This window comes from Staurois parvus, unplaced genomic scaffold (assembly GCF_062004578.1).
Source record: "Staurois parvus isolate SC_StPar_1 unplaced genomic scaffold, SC_StPar_1.0 ptg000991l, whole genome shotgun sequence".
Taxonomy (NCBI): Eukaryota; Metazoa; Chordata; class Amphibia; order Anura; family Ranidae; genus Staurois; species Staurois parvus.
This window is the reverse complement of record NW_028318787.1, coordinates 145,012-172,985: the sequence shown is the minus strand read 5'-3', so window position 1 is coordinate 172,985 and position 27,974 is coordinate 145,012. Positions and strand designations below refer to the sequence as shown.

The following is a 27,974-nucleotide window of genomic DNA, read 5'->3' as shown; positions in this document are numbered from 1 at the left end:
AGCCAATTGAAATAAATAAACAGACACTTTTATGTACCAGCGTCTGGCTTTTCGGGAAACTAAGTACGGCTTCATCATCTAGTCGTTGAAGTCCACCCCTCCCATGTTAAGGTTATAATCGTGGACACAGAGGGGCTTCTCAACAACATCAGCTGCCGTGGTACTTTGGACAGTCGTATCTGCGTGAATGGAAGACAGGAGGTAATCATCCCGTTTGTCCTTCCACTTCACTGCGAGCAATTCTTCATTTCTCAAGCAGGCTTTTTCCCCCTTTTTAAGACGGGTATTTACAAGCCGTTGGGGGAAGCCCCGGCGATTAGATCGCACAGTGCCACATGCGCAAATTCCCAGATTGAACAAATGTCTAAACAGTAGCACACTTGAATAAAAATTGTCCACGTATAAGTGGTACCCCATATGGAAAAAGGATGACGCCAAGTCCCAAACTATCTTGCCACTGCTCCCCATGTAGTCTGGGCATCCGGGGGGCTCCAAATGACTATCTTTTCCCTCATAAATCTGAAACTTACATGTATAGCCTGTTGCCCTCTCACAGGTCTTATACATCTTGATCCCATATCTGGCACGCTTGCTGGGGAGATATTGTATGATTAGAAGGCGGCCAGAATATTGAATGAGGGACTCATCGATGCAGATGTTTTTATGGGGAGTATACACATCTGCAAATTTTTGGTTAAAGTGGTTATGAGGGGCCGAATTTTGTGGAGCCGGTCAAATTCAGGGTCACCCCGAGGACGACTGAGTGTGTTGTCGTAGAAGTGCATAAAACGCATTATCGTCTCATATCTATGCCTGGCCATGGCAGCAGAGAACACGGACATGTGAACAAGCGGGTCTGTGGACCAATACAACCGCAATTGATTTTTAATATTAATGCCCATGTTGAGGGTTAGGCCCAAAAAACTTTAAATTCGGAAACCGTAATGGGTTTCCATGCGAATGGTCTGGCAAGGTATGAATTTGGGTTGGCGGCGATATATTGTCTTGCATATAAATTGCTTTGATCCACAATCAATGCATAAAGATCTTCAGCTCAAAAAAATCAAGGGGAGTATTTAAATTTGCTGTTTCCACCTGAATTCCGGGTTAGGCAGTGAATGGGGGAAGTAAGTCTGCTGCAGAATTTGTGGGCTGCCAATCGGGATTTGCAAGCATATCCGGAAGGACACTAGGGGCTCTACGGGCCTGTCTGCGAATTCTTGGTGTCCGCGGGACACTACTTGTGCTTGCCACCGCACCAGCTTGTACTGCACTTATGGGACTCGCCACATCACCAAGTGATACTGCAGTGCTGGTATGTATACGACCAGGATGTATTAGGCCGCTGGTGCTCGCCAGTTCACCAAAAGGTAGTGCGGCACTAGTACTGGCACTCTGCTGCATATGAGAGTCATCATGCATTTGTACCACCTCAGCAACCTGTGAATGGGATCGGGTACGCCTGACCTTAGCAGGGACCACTTCCTCGTCGTCTGAGCTATCTGTCAGGGTGCCGCTGCTGTCTATAGGTTCGTATTCTGAGCCTGATTCTGCCAGTGAGTCTTCCCCTTCGCTCTCACTTGACATGCTCAGAATCCTATAGGCCTCTTCACTAGAGTACCTTTGCTTGGACATTTTGGCCACTAAATTTACAGGTACCTAGTGCGACTCACGGGAAAAACAGCGCCTGGCTGTCAGGGACTGCTTAAACCGCTACAAACAATTTACCGACAAGTGCTAACAGAGATCAGGCCTGATTCTGTGAACACTGCGGTTTTGTGTGTAATATGTATCAAGTGACAGTTATCTACTGACACTGCACATGCTGGGGGAGAAGGGGGGGGGGGCGTAGGGGCTAAATTCAGGTGCTGGCAGGTGTCGGGGCTTATCCCGCTAACGCTGCGTTTTTGGGGATACTATAGTAATGTGAACGCTGGTATAGCGCTGATCTGATCAAAGATATTGATCCAATCAGACACTATACTAGCAATGGAGGTTTAGCCTGCAAGGAAGCGTGTTCCTGGCAGTCGAGGGGTCAAATGTGATTACTTGTGTACTAGCGGCAAACTGGCGCTATCTGGGAGGGGCGCTAACACTATCGGAAGTCACCAGTGACACTAATACAGTGATCAGTAAAAATCTGTTCACTGTAATCAATGACACTGGTGACAGGGCAGTGAAGGGGTTAACGGGGGGGGGGGGCGATCAAGGGGTTAAATGGGATTACTGGTGTACTGGCGGGCAAACTGGCGCTATCTGGGAGGGGCGCTAACACTATTGGAAGTCGCCAGCGACACTGATACAGTGATCAGTAAAAATCTGTTCACTGATCAATGACACTGGTGACAGGGCAGTGAAGGAGTCAACTCGGGGGGGCGATCAAGGGGTTAGACGGGATTACTGGTGTATTAGCGGGCAATCTGGTGCTATCTGGGAGGGGCGCTAACACTATCGGAAGTCGCCAGCGACACTGATACAGTGATCAGTAAAAATTGGTTCACTGATCAGTGACACTGGTGACAGGGCAGTGAAGGGGTTAACTGGGGGGGGGGGGCGATCAGGGGGGTTAAATGTGTCCTAGGTGTGTTCTAACTGTGGGTATGTGCTGTTTTACTCACTGTTAGTATGTCGTCTTCTCTGTCTGGAACGGAATGTGTCCAGGAGGAGAAGGATGACATCATATCCTGTCCTGTGTAAATGTCAACACAGGACAGGATAGGACAGGGACCGATCATGTGATTTCAGCCAGACATCACTGGCTGAAATCTAATGATTGATCCCTCCGGGATCGAATGGTGTCACCCACGGGTCGGCGGGAGCGCGTGCGCGCGCCCCCTGCCCACGAAAACGTCGGGAGCGTGAAGCCCGTTTTAAATCGTGGTTTACGCCCCAGTGCCGCCCTGCACACGTATATATACAGTGGCAGGGCGGCAAGTGGTTAAAACGTTTTCAAAACATCAAGAGCTACAACTAATTCAAAACTACTACAACCATCTTGTATAAAGAGAAAAGATATGTTATACTATACATTTACACATACACATTTCATACATATTAATTATAATGCCGTGTACAATTCCTCTGGGGAGAACTGCTGCTCTAGGTCACAAGCTTTTTGTGCGAAAATTGGCTCTGTTTAGGGAAGCACAGATATATCGGCAGACGAAAACAGTGTTCTCTGCATTCTGCCAATGGGAAAAATGGTGCAGATACAAGCAAAGGCATGTCACATAGACTTTCATGGAGAAAACCCCTTAGTGACTTCAGTGCAAAATTTGCCAGCCATATTTATTACGGTTTAAAAAAAAAAAGCAGGGCTAAAGAATGAAAATAAAAGAACCCACCCGGTGTGTGTGTGATGTGAAAAATTATTATAAGAAAATCAAATATGTGGGTTGCCTACACCATACACAAAATATTTTAAAAGACCTCCTGCGCTTACATGGAATCCTAACCTTAAAAAAAAAACTGCTGGCACTAAACTTATACCCAAAATAAGTGAATGATCAATCAATAAACAGTGCAGCGCTAATCAATAATATATATATAAATATCCAATAAATAGGTGATACAATAAATAAACTCGATATACACCCCTGGGAGTATATATCCAAAATAATCAATAATAATATATTAATATCATGCGTGTAATCCCTTATAGGGAATATCTGGTGCAAAACGTGATAAATATAATCATAAAACAATATAGTGGCAAAAAAACGTATAGTGCTCAAAACAAGTAAACCAATAATCAATTTAAAAAAAAATGTCCAAACAATTGATAAAAGTAATGCAATGCTTAGTGGTAATCTTCACACTCCACTCTTCATGCAAAGAATAATGTGCAGTGTGCGTGATTCACACGTGCCAATCCTTAACGGCCAGAATGCCCCCTCACCTCCTTACCTAGACCCCACAGGGCCAGCACGCTTTAGGATCAAGCGATCCTATCAGAATGGATTCCTCTCTGGATCTCGCCTTCCCCCTCCAGCATCCACCAGACTAGCAGCCAGCTCCTCCCAGGGTCATAATGAAACACAAACAGAGACCCTCCATAGTGCAACCAGTTTTATTAAACAATAAACAGATAGATAATAGAGTTCCACTCACATTCGTGATGATTCAATCCAGCTTTCTTACCACATGCTATGGGTGTACTGCATGGGTAATACAACAGGGTGTTCCAATATGGCCCCCACGCCGGAAATGACGTCACCGCGTTAGCTCCTCCCAACGTACCGACGCATTGCGTCACGCTCAGCACGTGACTTCATCAGGGTAACGCCCATAAAGTGCGTTCCCTTAGTCAGGCTGAGTCCAGGTTTATTTATGAGATGCGTACTCAGACCCCGAGGGGTCTAAACGTGGATTTTGACTTGAATTGTTTTTAAGTGATTTTTGATAAGGATTATAGTTCATCTGCACATTTTATTGGATTTTAATATTTATTTTATCTATAGTATCCTGGTATATATTATTGATTTATTAATTAGTAGTGATTATGTTCATGTTGTGAACCTTTGGTATGGGTGTCTGTATGGCCGAATAGGAAGGGAAGAGGGAAGGGAAATGCAGCTGCATGGGCAATACATGCCCCCGCCCCTCGGTCTCCGCCCCGCCTGGTGAGTGATCTTCATGTCTACTGGGGGGGGAGAGAGCTGACAGACAGACTGACCAGTGACTGCCAGGTGACTGACCGAGACTGACTAGAGACTGACCAGAGACTGCCAGGTGACTGACCAGTGACTGCCAGGTGACTGACCAGAGACTGATCGAGACTGCCAGGTGACTGACCGACTGTACCAGGTGACTGACCGAGGCTGACCAGAGACTGCCAGGTGACTGACCAGAGACTGCCAGGTGACTGACCAGAGACTGCCAGGTGACTGAACGAGACTGCCAGGAGACTGACCGGTGACTGACCAGAGACTGCCAGGTGACTGACCAGACACTGACCAGGACTGAGCAGAGACTGCCAGGTGGCTGACTCATACCACTAACTGACACCTTCTCGCTGCTCATACCACTGACACCTTCTCGCCGCTCATATCACTAATGACACCTTCTCGCCCCTCATACCACTAACTGACACCTTCACAGAAAGATGTGGCCGACCACTAAGTTCTGCTTAGCAAACATTGGTGCACTAGAGACAGTGGGGCTGCACGGGGCGGGGGGGGGCAATTTTTGTGTTGCCTAGGGCAGCACAAATCAGAAATACATCACTGACTACTATAACTGCTACACACCACTGTAAGCATCCTGTATGAAAAGAAAACATCTGTTATACTACACATTTATATTTTTATACTTTTTTTTTTTTTAAATCATCAACTACTATAACTACTACACACCACTGCAATCATCCTGTATGAAAAGAAAATACATGTTAGATACGGATTTGCACCAAACACATAACACCATTTACACTGTCAATGAAAAACCTGCTGTTGATCATGTCTTCAAGGCTCAGGTTGTTTATGCCCTCCAATGTGATTATCCGGCGCTGGTGTGGAATAGCAGCTCGGCACATGGGACAGGTGGCACTCTCCTGAAGCCATTGTAGAATGCAGTAGGTGTGAAATTTGTGATTGCAGGTCAAGATTGTAGAGTGCTGACTGTCTTCGTACCCTGCAAAACAAATGGGACAGATTGCCCCCTCCTCGCCACGCTGCTCCATGGCTGGTGGTGGTGGTGCTGGATGGTGATGAGCAGCCCTGTTGATGGCGTCCTCCTGTCTCTGCCGAAGCAGCAGTCTGGATCTTGTCCGATGGGCTACTGGAGACTCCTGGACTTCCTGACGTGAGAGCCTTCCCCGGCATCTGTGACGTGCACGTCTCGGCATCCTAATGGTGATGGATGGCAAATCACCTGGAAATAGCTGTAAAATAAAATATTAATAATAATAATATTTAAACAATATTATTATAATGACAAGAGCAGTATTTCTGGATATTAAGCAGAAAAAGCTCAGGTAATCGCTTTGAAAAGCAGTAGATCGCAGGAGAAATTCCAACGATCCTACTCGCTCGACTCCCAGCGTAAGAGTGACTTGAGCCACAGCCACGGCCAATCACAGCCAGTCACAGCCAGCCACAGCCAATCACAGCCAGTCCCGCCCCTGTCTCTTTTGAGGCCTACTATGAATTGTCATGGAAACCCAGGCCTAAATAAATTTGATATCATTTTCTATGTTATGTGTTAATTTTAATGGTGATTCCTGAATTCCGCCACTAGATGACAGCAAAATTGCAATAAGTTTCACTCCTCCACAGCGGTAATCCCGCACATCGCCACTGATGTCTCCCTTCCTAATCGGCTCCGTTTTCTTTCCTCTGGTGGCCATCTTGCTTTCTCAGAGTGCAGTGAGCCGACAGGAAGAATCCGGGTAGATTACAGGTGAGGGGGACAGAGAGCCGGGGGTGGTGAGGAGAAGGCCGCGGTGAGGTGTAATGGAGGTCGGGCAGGCGGATGGTGTAGGCCGCGGTGTGCTGTGGAGGAGGGGCTGAGGTTGCAATACATAGAAGGCCGGAGGGGGTGAGGAGAATGCCCAGGGTGGTGTAGGCCGCGATGTGCTGGATGGAGGAGGAGGGGGATGGAGTGTGTGGCCGGCTATAGAGGTGGTCATGACCAGGAAAGGTCTGGGGGCAGTCATAGTGGGAGCCCCCCATCACTCCCCCATCCATGTCTGCCATCCCGGGCCTGCACAGGGCAGAGCTCATTGCTTTCCTTTCCTGTGTGGTGGGATTTGCGGCTGGGAGTGCGCTGATGATCTCTCCTGTAGGCCCCATTCACATCTGGCGATTTGGTATCGCTGGAGGGATGGCCGCAGTTCTATCACTGCACTAACTCGCACTGCAATCCTGGCAAAACGCACCACATGCGTTTGTATGCCATTCATTTTTAATGTCATTTCAAATGTGCAGCTTTGCAGCGCAAGAGAAACGCACGTCAATCCGCTTGTCGCCTATAAAGGAGCAGAAGCTTCTATTGGGTGACGAGCTTTGTGCGAAGCGGTGAGCAGAGCAAAAATCGCACCTATTTGCCAGGATTACAGTGTGATTTGGAATTGCAGTAATTCCAGCCGCGACCCCAAATCGCCAGAAGTGGCTGTCCACTGACACCTATGCTATCATGGCGTCTGCTGGCGCCGGAGGTGCGCAGTTTTCATTGCATCTGCTGGAGCCAGAGGTGCGCAGTTTTCATTGCGTCTGCTGGCACCAGAGGTGCGCAGTTTTCATTGCGTCTGCTGGCGCCAGAGGTGCGCACTTGCCATTGCGTCTGCTGGCGCCAGAGGTGCGCACTTGCCATTGCGTCTGCTGGCTCCACAGGTGCGCACTTGCCATTGCGTCTGCTGGCTCCACAGGTGCGCAGTTGCCATTGCGTCTGCTGGCTCCAGAGGTGCGCAGTTGCCATTGCGTCTGCTGGCTCCACAGGTGCGCAGTTGCCATTGCGTCTGCTGGCTCCAGAGGTGCGCAGTTGCCATTGCGTCTGCTGGCTCCAGAGGTGCGCACTTGCCATTGCGTCTGCTAGTGCCAGAGGTGCGCAGTTGCCATTGCCTCTGCTGGCGCCAGAGTTGCGCAGTTGCCATTGCGTCCGCTGGCTCCAGAGGTGCGCAGTTGCCATTGCGTCCGCTGGCTCCAGAGGTGCGCAGTTGCCATTGCGTCCGCTGGCTCCAGAGGTGCGCACTTGCCATTGCGTCCGCTGGCTCCAGAGGTGCGCACTTGCCATTGCGTCCGCTGGCTCTAGAGGTGCGCAGTTTTCATTTCACCTGCTGACACCTATGCTACACTGGTTTTGTCTGCTAGCCCCAGATGTGCACAACTTTCATTGCATCCGCTGGCGCCAGAGGTGCGCTTTGTGTCCGATGGCGCTAGATCTGCACAGCTTTCATTGCGTCTGCTGGTGCCAGAGGTGTGCAGTTTTCGTTGCGTCTGCTGACATCTATGCTCCACAGCTTTTGTTTTCTGCTTGCGCCAGAGGTGCGCAACTTTCATTGCATCCGCTGGCGCCAGAGGTGCGCTTTGTATCCGCTGGCGCTAGATGTTCACAGCTTTCATTGCATCTGCTGGCGCCAAAGGTCTGCAGTTTTCGTTGCGTCTGCTGACACATATGCTGCACAGCTTTTGTTTTCTGCTGGCGCCAGAGGTGCACAGCTTTAATTTTGTTTGCTGGCGTAAGATGTGTGCAACTTTCATTGCTTCTGCTGGTGCCAGAGGTGTGCAGCTTTCATTGCATTTGCTGGCGCCAGAGGTGTGCATTGTTTGTGTCCGTTGGCGCCAGAGGTGCGCAGTTTTCATTGTGTCTGCTGGTGCCAGAGGTGCGCAGTTCTTATTGCGTCCACTGGCACCAGTGCGGGTGGCCGTTGTATACAGCTCCTCTAGTGTGCATTGGAATACGTTGCAAAAAATGCAGTTGAACTAAAATTTTGGTGCATTGAGGTGTTAAAATCCACTGCTATTGTGGGATCCTCTGGAAGGGTCGGGGCCACACTTGAGGCCTTACTTCATTTTTGCGTTGACCTCCACTGTTGGATTCCAGCTAATCCCAACAACCAAATGTAATATATTGCAGCGTTCCAGTCCTCAGATGGGCATTAGATTTCATGTTCACATTTGCTGGATGGATTAGATTTCATGTCCACCCCTTTCATCTGGTGATCCTTCAGTAACACTCTTCCTATCCAGCACTGCATGTACAAAGAGGGAGCAATCTTTAAAATGGTCTTAGGGCCCGTTCATACCACATGCAGTCTAATGCATTTTTATCTGCATCAAACACTTTTAGACAGTAATTGACATGGATTCCAGTGGCATAGTTCTCACCAGTGCAAGCACGTTCCAGAACAGTCAAAAGTAGAACATGCTGCCTTTTTTCTGCATGGAACTGTGCTGGAACGCGGCAAAACACATAAAACACACCGGAATGCACATGTCACTAATTAGGCCCCTTAGGGGCCAGTTCCCACCACAGAAACAAAGTCTGAATGCTTTTTTTTGCATGCGTGTTCTTGATGCATTCCGATTCATTTTGATGCATTTTCATTCTGTGGACTATACTGGCACGTATTGCAATGGTGTAAACTGTACCGTCCATTGATGCAGCAAATAAACGTACTGGACGGCATGTGGTGTGAACCGGCCCTCACACTAGTGTGACTTCTGATGGATTTGGGTTGCACACAATTGCAGAATGAGGGAAATGACATTTTTCAGCGGTGCCCTTTTATTTCAGCCCTGTAGACTAATATAGAAATTCACGGAAGTGGCATCAGCATTCGATATGAAGTAACTCCTATGTGACTTTGGTAAGAAGATTTTTATTTTTTTTTCCCCTTACCTGTCCTCCCAGGTCATTCTTGCTGCCTAAAATCACTCCTCCTCCCAAGCACATTCCATTCACATCCTGAGCAGAAGCTGTAGCAGAAACACTCATTCCCATTTTTGATTTTGTGCGATTTTCACATGTAAACATGTCACGCATAGGGCAGCCCATTTACTTCCCAATGCTTATTTGTGGTGGTGGCTGCACTAGTTTTTTTTTATAGGCTTTGTTCCCTTTATTTTCATCTGGTGATCGAGCCATTAAGTCTATTTTTCAACAGAACCAGCTGTCCTTCATATGTAGCAGTTAGAGGTTTGAGACTAACTATTTGCCACTGACAGGGAAGATTACAGTGATCAGCTTTTATTTATCCCAAAAGCTAAAAAAACACAGTTTGCTGTAACTGCTTGTGAGACTGACGTGTAATCTGCGGTTGGACTTGGTTTGTTTAGTGTATTTAAATCTGCTAGTACATTTAACACTCCCCTCTCACCAGACTGACAACACTGCTGTCCAAAGTTGCCCCCTGTGCTCATCCATCCAGAGTGGGTTCGCTCTTAATGCAGGAGATGTGTTACTGAATTGATCACCAGGTGAAAACTAAGGGGGGGTGAAAGAAAAACGAATGCGGCCCCCACAGCTAATGATTGGAAAGCTGCAATATACTACGTTTGGTTTTGGGTTTAAAACCACTTTAAAGTTCTGTTTTGCCAATTGTATTCCTTCTTGAGTGGCAATGCTTACCTACTGCCATTCAACAGAGCAGCTTTGTTGTCATGCCTAGTGATCCTGTGTGCTTGTAGTCACTCCCTGTTGTCTTCCATGTCCTTTCATGCTGTACTGTGAAGAAACCCATTATGGTGATAGAGCAGTAGGGATGCATCGAAATTTCAGAAAACACCCCTTTTGGCCATCAGCCGAAATGAAAAAAAAGCACAGATACAGGTGCCAAAAAAATCTCGCCTGCCATCGCCGCCGCCCACCTGTCATCCGCTGCCACTCGGTAGTTCAGCCTTACCTGAGAAACCATCGATCCCGACGCTTGGCATAGAGGTGTGTGAAGGAAAGATAGCCGCCACACATCTCTATGCCTTTGGAGGACCGGAGCGATGTCATTTCCCGTTTCGGTCGTTTTTTTTTTTTTTTTAAAGCACTAGATCAACGTTTTTTTTATCCAATACTTTACATTGCAGAGGAGAGATATGAGGTCTTTTTGACCCCATATCTCTCTATAAAGAGGACCTGTCACAAATTTTTATCATAAGGTATGCATGTATTTCTTGTGATAAGAGTAAAAGTAATTACATTTTTTTTTAAAGGAACAGTGCAAATAAAGAAAAAAAAAAACATTAAATTAAAAAAAGAAGTTTAAAGTGCCCGTCTCCCCCGTGCTCGCACGTAGTGGTAAACACATACGTAGGCCATGCCCACATATGGAAATGGTGTTCAAACCACACATTTGAGGAATCGCCATGAACGTCAGAGCAGGAGCAATAATTCTCACACTAGATCTCCTCTGTAACTTTACACTGCTGACCTGTAGAAATTTTTAAAGCATCACCCATGGAGATTTTTAAGTACCGTAGTTTCATGCCATTCAACGAGTGTGCACAATTTTAAAACGTGGCATGTTGGGCATCTATTTACTCGCCGTAACATCCTCCTTTCATATTTTACAAAAAAATTGTGTTATATATTGTGTTTTTTTAATCAAAGTGTATTTTTTTCATAAAATTATATATTCATTTTTAAAAACTGCGCATTTTGGTTTTCGGCCAAGTGCATTTTGAATTTTCGGTTTCGGCACCAGAATTTTAATTTCGGTGCACCACTATAGTGCAGTACCCATGTGTAAGAGGCAGGAGGGGGTGGGCAAATTTGGTGCCACCAGAAAGTGTTGAAGCTTTGCCCAGTCAGAACAGTTTGAGTTTTAGAAGTGGCGGTACGTTAAAAAAAAAAAAAAAACACCTATCAAACAAGTGGAGATGTTGCCCATATCAACCGATCAGATTCCAGCTGGAGTGTGAATAGTTACTAAACTAAAATGGCGCTATGAGCAAATGCTTTTTGATTCGGATGGTATTCCCTGGTTTAATGGGAAGTTTTCAGACTCACTCCTCTGCTATTATTGCTGGTTATTTTTAGTATTCATGAAAGTATAAATTTAGCCAAAATGCTTAGATTTTTTTTATAAAGCAGTTAAGGATTCTAACATTTGCTGAATTTATATTTCTATTTGGGGTTCTGTTATAAAGTTTTCTCGTCCATTACTGTCAGTGACAGGTTTTAGCATGCATATATGTGCCTTCTAGATGGGTGGGCTCAAATGTCCCAAATGTCACCATTTTTGTGCGCTCCCAGAACAATTACTGGCAGATCCTGGAAAGCTCCCAATGCCTACTTGCGAAAGGGAGCTTTCCGATCACGTGACTGCCAATCACAGTGGTCATGTGATCAGAGTGTCTGCCTCCCAGCATTTTGAAGCTCTTATAAAGGGCTGGGAGGTGGCGGCAAAAGGAGGTTAAGCTGGCTATACAGTGGTGTGGATTTTGTTTTAGAAATATCTTGTCTAAGGAGTAAATCAGGGTCCCAATCTACTTGTCCCTGATGACAATCTACTTGTCCTGAAAAAATAACGAAAACCGTATTTAAATCTGAGGTGCTTTTAGTAATGTCTGGGGCTTTTATAAACGAAAGGGGCTTTATGGCGACTTAAATTTTAATATCTTTAACATTGCTCTGCTTATCTCCTCCTTACCTCCTTGTCTGTTTCCACCATCGAGGACTAGCAGGGAGGGGAGAGACCTTGCAGTGTAATGAGCACCGATTGGGTGCTTGTCAGGAAAGGTAAGTTTCAAGCTCTCTAAACGCTCAGCAGAAGTGCGTCTGTTGAGCGAGTAAATGAGGCGCTGACTCCAATAAGAAAAAAAAACTTTACTCCCTCAGGTTACCCTCATATCACTGGGCGCCATCGGGTAATTACAGGCCGGGACTCGGTGATTGACATCCGTGGCCGTGAATGGCAGCGCGGGTAGGGCGCGCGCTCCCCCTACCTGGAACTGCAAAATGATGTGTGTGTGTGTGTGTATATATATATATATATATATATATATGTGTGATTCTGTGCACAGGTGCCACCTTGTAGCAGTATATCTGATATAGGGTGGTCCTTAAGCGGTTAATGAAAACAAATCATGAATAGACAGAATTTGTAATGCAAAAGAGACATACAGGGGTAGATTTACTGAAACTGGTGTAGTCAGAATCTGGTGCAGCTGTGCATGGTAGCCAATCAGTTTCAGCTTGTTCAGTTATGCTTTGGCAATAAAACCTGGAAGCTGACTGGTTTCAATGCGGAGCTGCACCAGATTTTGCACTCTCTAGTAAATACCCCCCACAATGTCTCTTCTGCATTAAAGTTGGTTACATTCCATGCTGGATATAGGGGGGTGCAGGGGTGGGCTGTCTCCCCCCCCCAGATTTTAGTTGTGCCCCCCCCGAGACTGCTGAGCCCCCCATCCCCACACTCAGTGCCGGAACAAAGGAAAGGGCGCCTGGAGCAATTAAGAAAGTGACGAAGAAGAGAGAGCAAGGAGGCGCTGCTCCATATAGCGGATGACACAGGATCGCTCTGACCATCGGGCTGTACTCAGTTTCATTACCCGCCCCCTTTCTACATTTGCTGCTGCTGGGGGATGAGCGGTCCTTGGAGGAGATGGGGGCAGAGGATTTGAGCTAAGAGGTGGCAGGGGATTTGGGCTAGGAGGAGGCTTGGGGGGGAATTTTTGTGCTTATTTGTGCTAAGAGGTGGCGGGGCATTTGGGCTAAGAGGTGGCGGGGCATTTGGGCTAAGAGGTGGCGGGGGATTTGGGCTAAGAGGTGGCGGGGGATTTGGGCTAAGAGGTGGCGGGGGATTTTGGCTGAGAGGGGGCAGAGGATTTTGGCTGAGAGGGGGCAGAGGATTTTGGCTGAGAGGGGGCAGAGGATTTTGGCTGAGAGGGGGCAGAGGATTTTGGCTGAGAGGGGGCAGAGGATTTTGGCTAAGAGGGGGCAGAGGATTTTGGCTAAGAGGGGGCAGAGGATTTTGGCTAAGAGGGGGCAGAGGATTTTGGCTAAGAGGGGTCGGGTGATTTAAACTAAGAGGGGGCAAGGGATTTGGGCTAAGAGGAAGCAACGGATATGGAAAGGGAGAGGATCTGTGCTGGGAAGGGTACCTTGGCAGGTGGTTGTGCTGGAAGTAAGAATTTAGGGGAATGTTTCATAGGGAGGGGAATGGAGGGTGGGGATTTGGGGGGGGGAGATTTGTGCTAGAAGAGGGGATTAGCAAGGGGATTTGTGCTAGAAGGGGGGGTTAGCAGGGGGATTTGTGCTAGAAGGGGGTATTTGTGCTAGGAAGGGCGATTAGCAGGGGTATTTGTGCTAGATGGGGGAATTGGGGGGATTTGTGCTAGAAAGGTGGGTTGGGGAGGTTTGTGCTAGGAGGGGGGCTTAGTGGGAGGGATTTGTGCTAGCAGGTGGTGAAGAAATTTGGGTTAAGAGGGGGTACTGGAGGGGAATTTGTGCTAGGAGGGGGGATGGGGGGATTTTTGCTAAGGAGGATTTTGGGGAGATTTGTGCTTGGATGGGAAATTTGAGGGGAAAGTGGATGTGTGCATGGAGGGGTAATTTTTTTGAGGTAGATTTGTGCTAGGATAAGGTATTGGGGGCATTGGAGTTAGGATTGGGGGCGAAGATTGTGCCGGGATGGGGGTTTATGCTTGGAGAAGGAGGAGTTTTTTGCATTGTTTTTTGGGGAGAATTTTGGCTTGCAGACAGAAGTTATGCTTGGGGGGGGGGGGGGGAACGTGCTGATTAGTGCTATTTTTTTTTTTCAGGGGGAGGGATTTATGCTGAGACAGGATGCTCAAACATAGGGGGCTTAGTTTGTCATCTTCACCCTGGGAGCTAGATGACCTTGTCCTGACACCACACACAGGGCAGTCAATAGATGTCCTCCTCCCCACACAGCACATAGTTGAGATCAGATTCCCTTTCAGACACAGCCTCAATCTGCAGTGTATAGCTGGCTGCTATGTTGCAGTTTTGACCCTGTCCTCTTCTCTTCTGACCCCTGTCCTGTACCCTGCTGACCTTCTGTACCCTGCCCTTCTGACCCCTGTCCTCCATCCTGCTGACCCCCACACACTGCCCTTCTGACCACTGTCCTCTGTCTTTCTGACCCTTTTCTCTGCCCTGCTGACCCCTTTTTTCTGCCCTGTCTTTGCCCTGATAATGCTCTCCACCCTACTGACCCCTGTTATGTCATCTGTTGACCCCTGTCCTTTGCCCTGCTGACCCCTATCTTTTGCCCTACTGAACCCTTGTATACTGCCCCACTGACTCTTGTACACTCTCCTGCTGACCTCTCATCCTCTGTCCTACTGACCCCTGTACACTTCCCTTGTTTCCCTTGTAAATGTCCTTGATAACTCGCTGTAAACTGCCCTACAAACTAATGGCCTCTGTATTCTGCCCTGCTGACCCCTATTTTGTGCCCTACTGACCGCCTGTAAACTGCCCTACTGACTCTTGCGCACTCTCCTGCTGACCTCTCATCCTCTGTCCTGCTGACCCCTGTACACTTCCCTTCTTTCCCCTGTAAACTTCCTTGATATCTCGCTGTAAACTGCCCTACAAACTAATGACCTCTGTATTCTGCCCTATGAACTGCTTTCCCTCTCTCTCTGCCCTGCTGGCCCCCCTGTACACTGCCCTACTGACTTCTATACACTGCCCTGTTGACCTTGTATCCCCTGCCCCCCTGATGTTTTTTACTGCACCCCCATATCAGACAGGCTAGATCCAGACCTGTTACCTGCCCATCTGCACAAACAGCTTAGTATAGAATTTCGGAGATGAATGACCTCGCACACGTGCGGGAGTGATGTCATCTTGGCCTGGCCAGCTCCAGGACATCACAGTGCTGGAGAGAAGGTGAGTATAGCTCCGCTTCAACAATACATTTAGTACCCAAGCACACCTTCCAATGGACATTAGTTTGTTGCAGTGCGCTCCCAAAAAGAGGTGCAATGGGTTCCAATCAGAAACCTCTTTGATTAGTATGACTTCAGCCAGTCCATGTGTTGATCATCTGTAGTTGATGTGTGCAGCTCTTTTGTCTTTCCTCTGATCGTTTCCCCTGGAGCAGCAGATGTTAAACCTGAACTGTCTGTGTCAGTGTGAGTTGTCGGTGTGAGTCACTTACCTCTTCTTCTTGTTACTGGCCAGCTGTGACTTTCTTTACTTTAGAAATGATTTTATGAACAAGAAGCCTAATGAAGGTGACAGCCAAGCGTCAGATGTGATATGCTAGATATAATTTGGTCCTAATAAATGCTGCACTGCTTACTTTCATTTACAGATATTTTGAATTCCAGAAGCAGAAGATGGTAGAGACTCACACTGACATCAAGGGGCATATTTATAAAGCCATGAGACACTGCAGGTGTATCTTCCTGGGGAATGTGTGTTACATTACAGTGACCGATTCACTTCTATTGAATGTTTAGTGTATGTCACATCCACTGATTCATAAATATGCCCTTTGCAGAGCAGTTAGTGGTGATCAGCTACATTTCTAGCACACTGCGGTGGATTGGACCCATTCAGTGGTCATCATGTTGGCAATGGAAAAGTAAAAAACTGTGGACTGGGCTGACACCGGGCTCAGGGTAGAAAACACCTTCAGTGCACCTATATGGGTTGTTAGACTTGCATTTGTGGGGAGTAAAAATTGCAGCATTTGTAGGAAAGAAAGAAAGGCACCACTGCTAATAAGGAAAGCAAGAATCAGATACCAAGTGAAAAAAAAGAAGGAACATTGGGGGAGATGAAGATAGGAATGAAAAAATGAAGAAAGAAAGAAGGCGGCAGGACAGAAGGGTGGGTGAGAGGAAAATATAGGGTACCAACAGACAATGTATAAAAGTATAGAGAAAGGAGGAGAGACAAAGAAAGACACAAATGTAAAGTGGAAGAAAATTTTAAAAATCTGCTTTCAGAAACTTTCATCATGGACAGTAAAGAATACCATGCAGTACATTAATTCACCAGCAGGGGGCGCAAGTGTAGTGTTTATAACCTTCCAACTGAAAAATAGAAATAGATTTCCACAAAGTAGTAATCCCTAAACTCAATGGTTTTTGGTTTGCCAAAGTACTGTCATACTTACCGACTTCTTCATCTCAGTTCACAAGTGACTGTCAGCCCTGCCCATGGCCAAGGCATATCAGGCCTTCTTTGTCATTAGTCCTGCCCCAGATTATGCCCACTTTCTGGTTGGTACTGCTACTAATTATGCAGGAGCCACCCTTTCACAGCTACAATCCCCTCAGTAATGTCCATTCTTTGAGGCACTGTGCATGCTCATTAACTGAAAAGGAGTAATGCTGAGATCTCGGGATGCATCCCGGCATACAGTATTGTCAAGGCATACACTTTAACCAATTCAAGTCCGGACGCTTTCACCCCCTTCCTGTCCAGGCCAATTTTCAGATTCAGTACGATCACACTTTGAATGACAATTGCGCGGCCATGCAACACTGTACCCACATGAATTTTTTAGCATTTTTTTGAGACAGATAAAACTTTATTTTGGTGGTATTTATTCACCACTGGGATTTTTATTTTTTGCTATAAAAATGAAAAAGTCCAAACATTTTGAATAAAAAAGTGTTTTTCCTATAAAAATGTTGCAAATAAATTATCTTTCTTCATAAATCTTGGCCAATATGTATTCAGCTATCTGTTTAGTAAAAAAAAAAAATAAAGCAAATTAGTTTTTTTTTACATTTTTATTTTATTTTTTATACTGTTATTTGTTTTTTATTTTTTTAACTTGCTGTCACCCTAGCAGTGCAGTGTCACCATAGTGACACTTTACTACTTCTGGGGGGTGATGAAGATTTTTTTTTTTTTTTACACTGATTGCTTTTACACCCATAAAGGCTGTAAAAGCAATAATTTCTCCTTCTCTCTGGCTGCATTCTTGCAGCCATTGAGAAATACTGTGAGAGCTGTGTTTGGTCACAGCTTGTCACATGGTACAAGGCTGTTGTGAATATCCTTGTACCATGTGACCTCTGATCATTCACAGATTTCAGAGGTAGTAAGCAATGTCAGGAAGTGACATCTTGTTTACTACTGTTCCTGTGATCACTAATTGGCCGTCAGTGATCACATAAATATTGGGACCTCCCGTACAGCGATCGGTGTTATTACACAGCAGGCACCGGATCGTGGTGCAGTGCGATCCCAGAGAGCGCGCACAGGCAGTGAATGCGGGGGCCGTTTATAAACGGCCACCCGCTTCGGCACTGCTCCCGTCCGGCCGTTTATTTACATGGGCCGGACGGGAAGTGGCTAATGTATGGCCGGCTTTAGTTGCCCTCTTTCCCAAGCATTCCTTTTCTCCCACAGCTCTGTTTGGCTCTATACACACTGGCTTACTCCAGTGCTCTTGGCAGAAAAAAACGCTAATTTTGAGCGGTTTTGTACTAGCGTTTAGCAGCATTTAGGAGCGTTTAGCATTTTTCCTGCCAGAAAAATGCTCTAAAAAAACGCAAAACAGGGTTTTTTCTGCCTCTAAATGCCTTGCTTAAAAAAATGCCTCTAAACTACATAATGCGCATGATAACCTAGTATAACATTAGTTGCTTCTACCGGCAAAACGCTAAACTCATCAAGGAGCAGCGTTTTTTTTAAGCCAGTGTGCCTGGAGCCTACAGCTTTCAGACACAAGAAAAGATAGCCCTGTGTATGGCCAGAGACACTTCAGTTCATTTTTTTCTGCCATCATAGACAGTTATTGGACATACGTGAAAGAGCTACGAGGGCTACGATTAAAAGAAGGGAGGAGGCTGTGTTAGAAAGTTGACTCTTAATGGAATAGTAAAATTTTCTGTCAAGTTTACAGGCTAGGTTGACATCTGTGCGGGTGGTGCGGCTGCTGATCCGCACAAAAATCCGTGCAGCCGCACCACCCGCACAGAGGAATGCGGACCCGCGGGCGGGTGCCATTAGTTCTAATGGTATGCCGCCCGCACTGGAAAATGCAGCTGTACTGGGAACCAAGGTTCCCGTGCGGGCTGCATTTCAGAAGCAGTGCAGGGACTTCTTCCGTGGGTATCACGGGGCACGGGAGTCTATTCAAATGAACGGGCTCTCGTGGCTGCGCAATACGTGGCCCGAATGGCCGTGTATATGTGAACCTTGGGTTAAGGCATTTTTTGAATGAATAAAATGATTTATGGAAATGAAAAACACAGCAATTAATCACTGACATACTTTCTTTTTCTGTGTTTTTACTTGCAGGGGACCACCCTCTATTCCATCCTGGCTGGCAGTCGCTTTAAAGAAGAACTAAACCTTCCTATTCTGTACAGGCAAGAAAGCTATCATCTTAGGCTTGTTTGACCCGCAGTTGCCTTGGTGCTGCACATGTGATGTGTTATGGCACCAGCCACTTGAAGGTTTTCCAGTTTGGCTGAGAGCAACAGCCATATGTGACAGTTCTCATTCACAGCTTGCCTTAAATGTAACTTTTTTGGGGGCAACAGTCAAGCCTGTGGGTTTAGTTCTGCTTAGGTGCTGGAGTCACATAGCCGGGGCGTTTTGCTTTGTATTCTTCCGCTGATAGGATGGCCGGCAATGCATTGGTAGGCAGATTTTGGTCTCATTACACTGGCAAGGAGAATGTTTCATTTGGCCTCATGCACTTGGCTGTACGGGGCCATGTATGATATAATTATTGCATATGTCTGGTAAGTCCCGAAGCTGCATACAGTCTTTCACAGAAATGAATAGCTATGAGCGGCTGTATGTGGGTATATGGTGGTAATGGCCTACACCCATGTATAGCGTATGCATGTATTCCTTGAATTCAAAAAGTCTGCTTTTGGGAATCATTCCGTACACTATACATTGGTTTACACAAGTACTGGCATATACCTGTGCACTGCCGTTCATGTCCATGGGCAGTTGTATGCAGCACTTGGACTTCTCGAGTGCAGAAATATGACCATATTTACATCATGCTTTTCCTCGTATATGTCTGTGTGCATGAGGCCTTTGGATACGAGGACTGTGGCATATGCTGCATTGTGTGTTCACCACAACTGACATTTTCAACAACTGTGTGAAGTTCCCTTAAAGTGTGCTTTATTCTTCTTCCCGTCAGTGATGGAACATCAACGAACCTCCCCCAGCACCAACATCTTCACCCCATCTTCTTCAGGATTCAACATCTTCAGCCATCTGGATTGGTTCAGCGGGATGACATAACTCCTGTGCAGCTGGCAAGCAGGAAGGTAAGACTCTTTTATTTCAGAAGAGACACAGTCTCCTCTTGAACCTCTTTACCGCTTCCTGGTGGAATTTTAAATGGGCTTCAATGCCAGGAATCGGAGCAGCTTCTCTATCATGTGACTGCTGAGATTGGCTCTCACAACAGACTCATGATCAGGAGCCTGATCTGCCACATGATCGGGTGTGCTCCCAGCTACGTCCGTGTGCTGGGAGCACACAGAACCCCAGGCTACCATTGGCCCATGGTAAAGTTCCTCTGTAAAGCTGGATTCTAGTCAGATGGAAAATGCTATTTAATTTTGCTACAGTATGTATTAAAGCCCAACTTGGGTCTGGGGTAGGGAGGCTTTATTAAAAATAAATTACACAGCTAACATAAATGATTTACTTTCTTGTGATATTTGCCTCCTGTAGGGGATACTTTTTTGCACAACATTGTCAGAAAACATTTTCAAGAGTCAACAGGCTAGTAGGAAGAGAAAGCAGAACAACAACCCTATTAGTATGCTTAGTCTCCTTGAATGTCCAGTCACAGGCTAGGCAGGCAGGCTGCTGACCAAACCATATTACTTTAGCCCCAAAACAAACATTTAATATATTTCCGTTCACAAATTCTTAGATGTGGTGGCTGCATTGATTTCTTTAGATTTGTATAGGTCTTTTATTTGTGCCAGTTAGAGTGTAGAGACAAACCATATCTCTAAAGAACTAAAAAAAAAAAAATAACATTTTGAAATGTTTTTCTTTGAACCAGGTAAACTTGTATATCTATCCATACATTTCTCTGGGGGGAAAAAAGCTTGACTTGTAGAGAGATCAATGACTTAAGCTAAAATGGACACATAAACAAGTGACTGCTCCTCATGTCTTTTGCTGTAAACATATAGATTCATAAAAGATTTACATTAGAAATTAGTCTGAAGGTAAAGAGCTAAACAAGATTCATATAAAAAGTTTAAAATAGAACTATAGCAATAAAAAAAAAAGACTGAAACTGTTTTCTTTTCTTTTTATTTGTCAGGATTGTTCTGCACTTCTACTACTAGAGGCAGTCATTTAGATTTTGTACTGGGCACTATGCCTTATCTATTGTACAAAGCCAACCCTCTCAGCATTTGATAAAACATGTTCCTGTAAAGCCGTAGCACTCAGGTAGCTCATTTTTTGCTCTTGACATCAACAAAAACATCTGCAGATAATATTCTGTGTATGTTAAGCCGTAGACCAGTGGTGGCGAACACGCGTCTCTCGAGCCGCGTGCGGCTCCCGGCCAAAATGAATGCGGCTCTTTGCCTCTTATCATATTTTGTATACTGTGGCTCTTTGCCAAGTTTCATGTTTCTCTTATTTTTACCTGTTCCTCTATCCAGCGGCGCGCTGTCTTCCGGCTTCTGTAGTGTGGGCACTGGGCATGACAGCCGGGTGCCAAGTGCGTATGCGCAAGAAGCGGTGCTTTTTGTGAATGGTAAGGCGGTACCTGGGACACATGACAGATCCCAGAAGCCGCCGGACCAATCACAAAGCACAAGTGCTTCTCGCTCATGCGCACTGGGCACCCGGCTGTCATGCCGAGCGCCATTACAGAAGCCGGGAAGACAGCGCGCGGCTGGATCAAGGAACAGGTAAGATCAAACAAAAACTCTGCGGAAGTAAGAGCGGGTACCTGTCAAATCCAGGTACCTGCTCCCCACCTCCCCAAAGGTCAGCAGTCATCTGTACTGTCCGCAGTCTCTGGTCATCCCTGTGCTGTTCGTAGTCTCTGGTCATCCCTGTGCTGTCCGCAGTCTCTGGTCATCCCTGTGCTGTCCGCAGTCTCTGGTCATCCCTGTGCTGTCCGCAGTCTCTGGTCATCCCTGTGCTGTCCGCAGTCTCTGGTCATCCCTGTGCTGTCCGCAGTCTCTGGTCATCCCTGTGCTGTCCGCAGTCTCTGGTCATCCCTGTGCTGTCCGCAGTCTCTGGTCATCCCTGTGCTGTCCGCAGTCTCTGGTCATCCCTGTGCTGTCCGCAGTCTCTGCTCATCCCTGTGCTGTCCGCAGTCTCTGGTCATCCCTGTGCTGTCCGCAGTCTCTGGTCATCCCTGTGCTGTCCGCAGTCTCTGGTCATCCCTGTGCTGTCCGCAGTCTCTGGTCATCCCTGTGCTGTCCGCAGTCTCTGGTCATCCCTGTGCTGTCCGCAGTCTCTGGTCATCCCTGTGCTGTCCGCAGTCTCTGGTCATCCCTGTGCTGTCCGCAGTCTCTGGTCATCCCTGTGCTGTCCGCAGTCTCTGGTCATCTCCTGTACTATGTCCGCAGTCTCTGGTCATCCCTGTACTGTCCGCAGTCTCTGGTCATCTCCTCTACTATGTCCGCAGTCTCTGGTCATCCCTGTACTGTCCGCAGTCTCTGGTCATCTCCTGTACTGTGTCTGCAGTCCATTAGTTCAGAATTTTTTTTTGTATACTTGTGTGTTAGAGTGAGAGAGAGAAGGAAGAGAGAGAGAGACAGGTGCCACAGCAACCTCCAGGGTAGTTGATGTGTTAACTCTGGCTAAGTTGCATTTTAAATTGTGTGTTGAGGGTGGACACTTACCTTGAAATGAACACATTGTTGTTTTGTAAGGGGAAGAAAGTGTTATGGTGAATAATATGGTTTTAATTATGTGTTTTTGTGTGAGTGTTTGTCTGTTTTGGCAGGTCACTGCGTGGTGTGGCTCTCTGACTTTCACAGTTTAAAATTTTGGCTCTTTGTGTCTAACTTGTTCGCCACCCCTGCCGTAGACGGATCAAATCTTGGCTGGTTCATTAGGGACCAGCAAGATATAGATTCATGTATGGGCAGGCTAGTTGTATTGAAGTCGATCCACCAATAGACTTCAGCACAACCAGCCTGTTAGATTTTTTGCATGCGTTTACAGCCGGTCGCTATAGTCGCCAGCAGTGATTATTGTGTTCTGCTAGCCAGGAAGGCTCCCCGCCGGCAGAGCACAATAGTGCAGTGGAAGGGATTCGCCCATCAATATTGACCATGTTGATGGGGGTTTGGCTGCTGTATACAAGAGGAAGGAGAGTGCGCTAAGACGGCCCAGCTCATCCATCCCATCCCATGAGGGGGACCTCTGGTTTATTTATCACATGCGTATTTAAAATACGCATCTGGTGAGTGCGTATTTTTACTATTTGTCACCAGACCACTGGTTCGTGAAGTCACTAACAACTCCTGTATTGATCACTCATCACGAACTGTCACCATTTTGTTAATTTATTTATTTTTATTATTGTATTACTTATATTACTTTTATCTGGACTAGAGTACATATTGATCTTAACATATTTTATTTGCGTTCACACCTTTTAGCGCTGCACTTTTTGTACATATATTTATAAGGTTTATGTTTTGGTTGTCTTGCGTGCTATAGCTGCTATTATTTGAAGCGCTCACTGATTGAGATATATATATATATTTATCCAAAATGTACATATCCCACAGGGAATATGCAGGCAAAATGAATCCTCCAGCATTTTGGGCATTAAAGCAGTAAAATTTTTGCGCCCAAATACTTACCCACCTCCAATGCCAATTGCAAGGTATCCCAGTTTAATAGAACAGATACTGTTTTTATGGATTGATGTACAGTTGCAAGAAAAAGTATGTGAACCCCTTGGGATTACGTGGAGTTTTACAGGAATTGCGCATAAAATGTGCTCTGAACGTCATCTAAGTCACAACGTCATCTAAGTCACAACGTCATGTTTTACAGTGGGGATGAGGTTTTGATGTTGGTGTGCTGTGCCTTTTTTTCTCCACACATAGTGTTGTGTGTTCTTCCCAAACAACTCAATTTTGGTTTCATCTGTCCACAGTATATTTTGCCAGTAGTGCTGTGGAACATCCAAGTGCTCTTTTGCAAACTTCAAACGTGCTGCAATATTCTTTTTGGACAGCAATGGCTTCCTCTGTGGTGTCCTCCCATGTACTCCATTCTTGTTTAATGTTTTCCTTATTATAGATGTGTCAACAAAAATGTTCGCATGTGCCAGAGATTTCTGTAGGTCTTTAGCTGACACTCTGGGATTCTTCTTTACCTCATGCAGCATTCTGCGCTGTGCTCTTGCAGTCATTTTTACAGGACGACCACGCCTAGGGAGAGTAGCAACAGTGCTAAACTTTCTCCATTTGTAGACAGTGTGTCTTACCATGGACACATGAACATGAAGGCTTTTGGAGATACTTTTGTAACCCTTTCCAGCTCAACAATTCAACAATTCTTGATCGTAGCTCTTCTGAGGGCTCTTTTCTGCGAGGCATGGTTCACATCAGACAGTGCTTCTTGAAACCAGTAAACCCAAAACAGGTGTGTGTTTTTTAAGGGCAGGACAGCTGTCAGCAACACATCCAATATCATCACATTGATTGGAGTCAAGGTTGGCTCACTCCTGGCTCCAATTAGTTCTGGGAGAAGTCATTAAGCTAGGGCCTCACATACTTTTTCCTCCCTGCACTGTGAATGTTTACATGTCATGTGCAATTAAACCATGGCAACATCTAATGTTTGTGTAGTATTATGTTCAGCAGACTGTGTTCTTCTATTGTTGTGACTTAGATGACGTTCAGAGCACATTTTATGCCCAATTCCTGCAAAACTCCACGTAATATCAAGGGGTTCACATACTTTTTCTTGCAACTGTACATGTATATAGCAAGAAATGTTCTACAGCACATTGCAGGATTTATAGAGACTTGGCCACTGGGAGGACAAGAGGAAAATCACTGCAGGTACCCAGAGGTACATATACCTGCAGCAGTCTCAGTCTGTTCTGAAATGCACAGCTTTGGCTTTTTCCGATATTGCTGAATCTTGCCGATTCAATTCCCACGACCTGAACATACCTTCTGGCCAGTGAAGCTTTCCAACATAGTAAGATTTGGGAGGCTGCTGCAAGAATGTAAACCTTTAGGTACCTACCCATCATGCCAACAGCAGTTTGCTCCTCTTTTCAAAGTGACAGGGTCTCTTTAAAAAACCAGCCAAATAACATAATGCAGTGATGTGGGGAAAGGAGCAAATGTAATAAAACACCCACATTAATCAAAATAAATTTATTATAGTACCAAAAAGGTATTTTGAAGATAGTTTGACAATTGTAAAAAAAAGCAAAAAAAAACCAAACAAACTGTAAATAACTTAGACTACTTGGTGAAGCACCCTCCTGAAAATTACAGGCTGGACTCTGCAAATGGGCAGAGTGACACAACTGTCCTTCTGACTGAAAAGAAAGCTGGGGACAGCACCCGAGCATGGAGAGGGTAAGTACAACATGGCACTATTTATTTGTTTCCCGAGGGGAAACTAGTGGTAAAAAAAACAAAATACATGGAGTTCTACTTCAAGTCCCTGCATGCGCATTACACAAGCAGCATAAAATACAACACCTTCCTTACCATTGCACCGGTTGCCAGTTTGGAAGAAAAGGACGAAATCCTGTTATACATTCAAATGCCAGCGTGCCAAAACTCCAGTAATCCACAGTGACTGTGTATTTCTGCTGTTCCAGTAATTCCGGGGCCTGAAACATAAGTCATCACAAAACATTGCGGATGGCGCTGAACAACTATGGGCAAAATAGTGCAGACTGAGGTTAAATGGAGGAATAAAATGGTGAACAACCACTTGAGTTCCTGGGCCTTTTCTTCCTAAATCCCCTTGAGTCCCAGAGCATTTTTTTTGTTTCAGTGATATCTTGGTTCTACACATATCTTTTAGCGTCTGTAGTCTACACCAACATAATATACAAAGTTTGTTTGGGACAAATGGGGCTTTGATTCGGTAGAAAATTAGAATACATATATTAATATTTAAACAAAACATATATTGACAACAAAAATAATTAACAAAGTCTGCTGTTTAAAATGATAAACAAAAGTATGACTTATGTAATGTGGAGGAATGGTAAAGCTCACAGCAAACGTATGCATTTTACTTTAGGGAAAGAGGGGGAAAAAAAGTTTACGTAAATTGTTTGCATAGCATTAAGATAGGGATGAAAAGGCCACATATTAGCTCAATGGTGACTTGTTCACAGGTTTGGGATCACTAAAAATTTGAATGACGATGCGTTCACTTCCATGAGCAATTGATGCTTATATTGCAGACAGGTAGTGCAATTTTTTTTTTTATTTTGCCCTAACATACACAAAGTGGAAATAGCCTTCCTATACTGTACAGCCAAGGAAGCCGCAATCTAGGTGGCTGTTTGATCTGCAATTGTCATGGTGCTGCAAATGTGATCAGCTATGAGGCCAGCCATTTGAGAGCTTGAAAATTCATTTGACAGCCAACATAAGCACACTAGCACCTGTACCAGTTATCATTTATGGAATGCTTTGAATGTAACTCTTTTGGAAAACAGTAACATTGATGGGTTTAGTTCCACTTTAAATATGGTAACACAACCAGCCAGCGAGAAAAGTAGGTGCAGAGTCAAAAGGCATCTAATCAATGCAAATGAAAGTTGTGACTCCTTCATCAAGACAATTGAAAGACATCTTGACTTGCACCAGCATGTAGTCAGAAAGCTGCCTGTCACAGGCCTGGCAGTAATTTAAACAGGAATAAAATAAATTACATGTTAATAAACGTTTCTTGGGGCAAGCTCCCACTACCTCTTTGCAATAATCTGCATGCTACTACAACTCACAGCAGTGCACATTAAATGCATTGGTGCCTTATCGTGTTATTCATTCTGAATGGCACCCCAATGCACCTGACTAGCCTGCATCACAATGCTATTTCACGTTTTTCAAATAAGAACCAATTACGTTTTCTTTTAACCAGAATTATGAATTCTAATGAGATAAAAAGTTTCCCAGTTTGATAATGACAACTAAGCTATGAAAAAGTTTTCTCGCGGTGTCTTGGTCTGGCTGGAATAAATTTATAAATAACCAGTCCAGGGTGCGTTTCCTTTCCCACAGAAGTTGTGACAAACATTAGCAGACATATTTGGTTAAGGAGTGCTAGTGATGAAAACAACATTCAATAACCAACAGCAACCAAGATACAGTTTACTACAGGTATGATGACTGCTGTTTGATTGTTATGGGTAATATCCCTTTTTTCTTAGGAAGATCCAGCCACCCTGCACAAGGAGAGAGCAGTTTGTACTACAGGAAGCTGCTGCGCAGGGGTATAGTGTCATACTGGATTACTGCACAGATATGGAAGAAATACACAAAGCACATCAAGAGTCAAGGAAGAATACACACAAATCTTGTATTTAGACATTGTTTGCTTATACCGGATTTCAGTTTTAGAACTACCAGTATTTATGGATTCTGTTCAGAATGTGAAAATATGATTTGTTAAATAAAGCACATATGCTTCCTATTGCTCAGATACATCTTGGCATGGATTTGTGAACTTGTTACTTACCAGATACTGCAGATACCAGATAGGTGCCCACAAAGGAGGTACATAGACTGCCCTGGTCCAGTTCTATGGCATATCCCAGGTCTATAATCTTATGAATTAGCTAGAAATAATAAAAAAAAATAATACACATTGCAGCTGACAATAAAAAAAAACAAAACATTATTTTGATTCTTTGAAATTTTTATCCCACCCTTTTTCATGATAATATTTTATATGGAAATTTAATACTAATAGGAGGTATATTTAAAGTGACTCTGTGACCACAGTGCCTTCAGCTACAGAGGACTGTATAAAACCCTTCCTGTCCTCTGCAGCTGAAGGCACTGTGGGTAATTCATCCTTAATGTTCAAAGCAAGAGTGCTAAAGTCATTCTATCAGCAATACAGCCTATCCTCCTAGAGTGGTCCTGTTTTCACCTCAAAGATTAAAAGGTTACTGAGCCACTGCAGTAGGAAAACTGATTTACTGAGTCACTGCTGGGAAGAAGGAAAAGGGTAGGCTGAGCTGTTTAGAGAACAACGTAGAGGCGTTTAATGCTTCTAATTTAAAATTAAAGTGTATCATAATATAATACCAGTACTGGCATGTTCGTATTCTAGTAGTAGTTCACATAGGCAACTGGTATTGGTGTTGCTGTCACAGCAACTGGTATTGGTGTTGCTGTCATAGCTTATTAAAACACCCCATGAATTTACCAAGTGTTAGTTTATGTTTGTGACACCCTCAGCAAGCACTTGACAGGATTTTTTGATGTTTGTCAGCAACAAGCTATGTCAGCCATTTCCCCATAATCATAAAAAAACAACAAAAGACACTTCTTCAATGCAATGTACCCAATGACTTTCATACGTGAGAAAAAGCGGTTTGTGGCATCCAAATCACAGTAATCCAAAGCAAT

At 45.2% G+C, this 27,974-nt stretch overlaps 1 protein-coding gene across 1 annotated transcript in view; it reads left to right on the top strand.

Moving 5' to 3' along the window:
- Window positions 1-27,974, top strand: part of LOC149441385 (uncharacterized) — a 421,690-nt gene that overhangs the window by 318,924 nt on the left and 74,792 nt on the right. Inside the window, exons 10-11 of the mRNA XM_089657407.1 lie at window positions 18,676-18,746; window positions 19,541-19,670. Of these exons, the coding sequence (XP_089513533.1) occupies window positions 18,676-18,746; window positions 19,541-19,670 (201 nt within the window). The remainder of the gene's footprint in view (window positions 1-18,675; window positions 18,747-19,540; window positions 19,671-27,974) is intronic.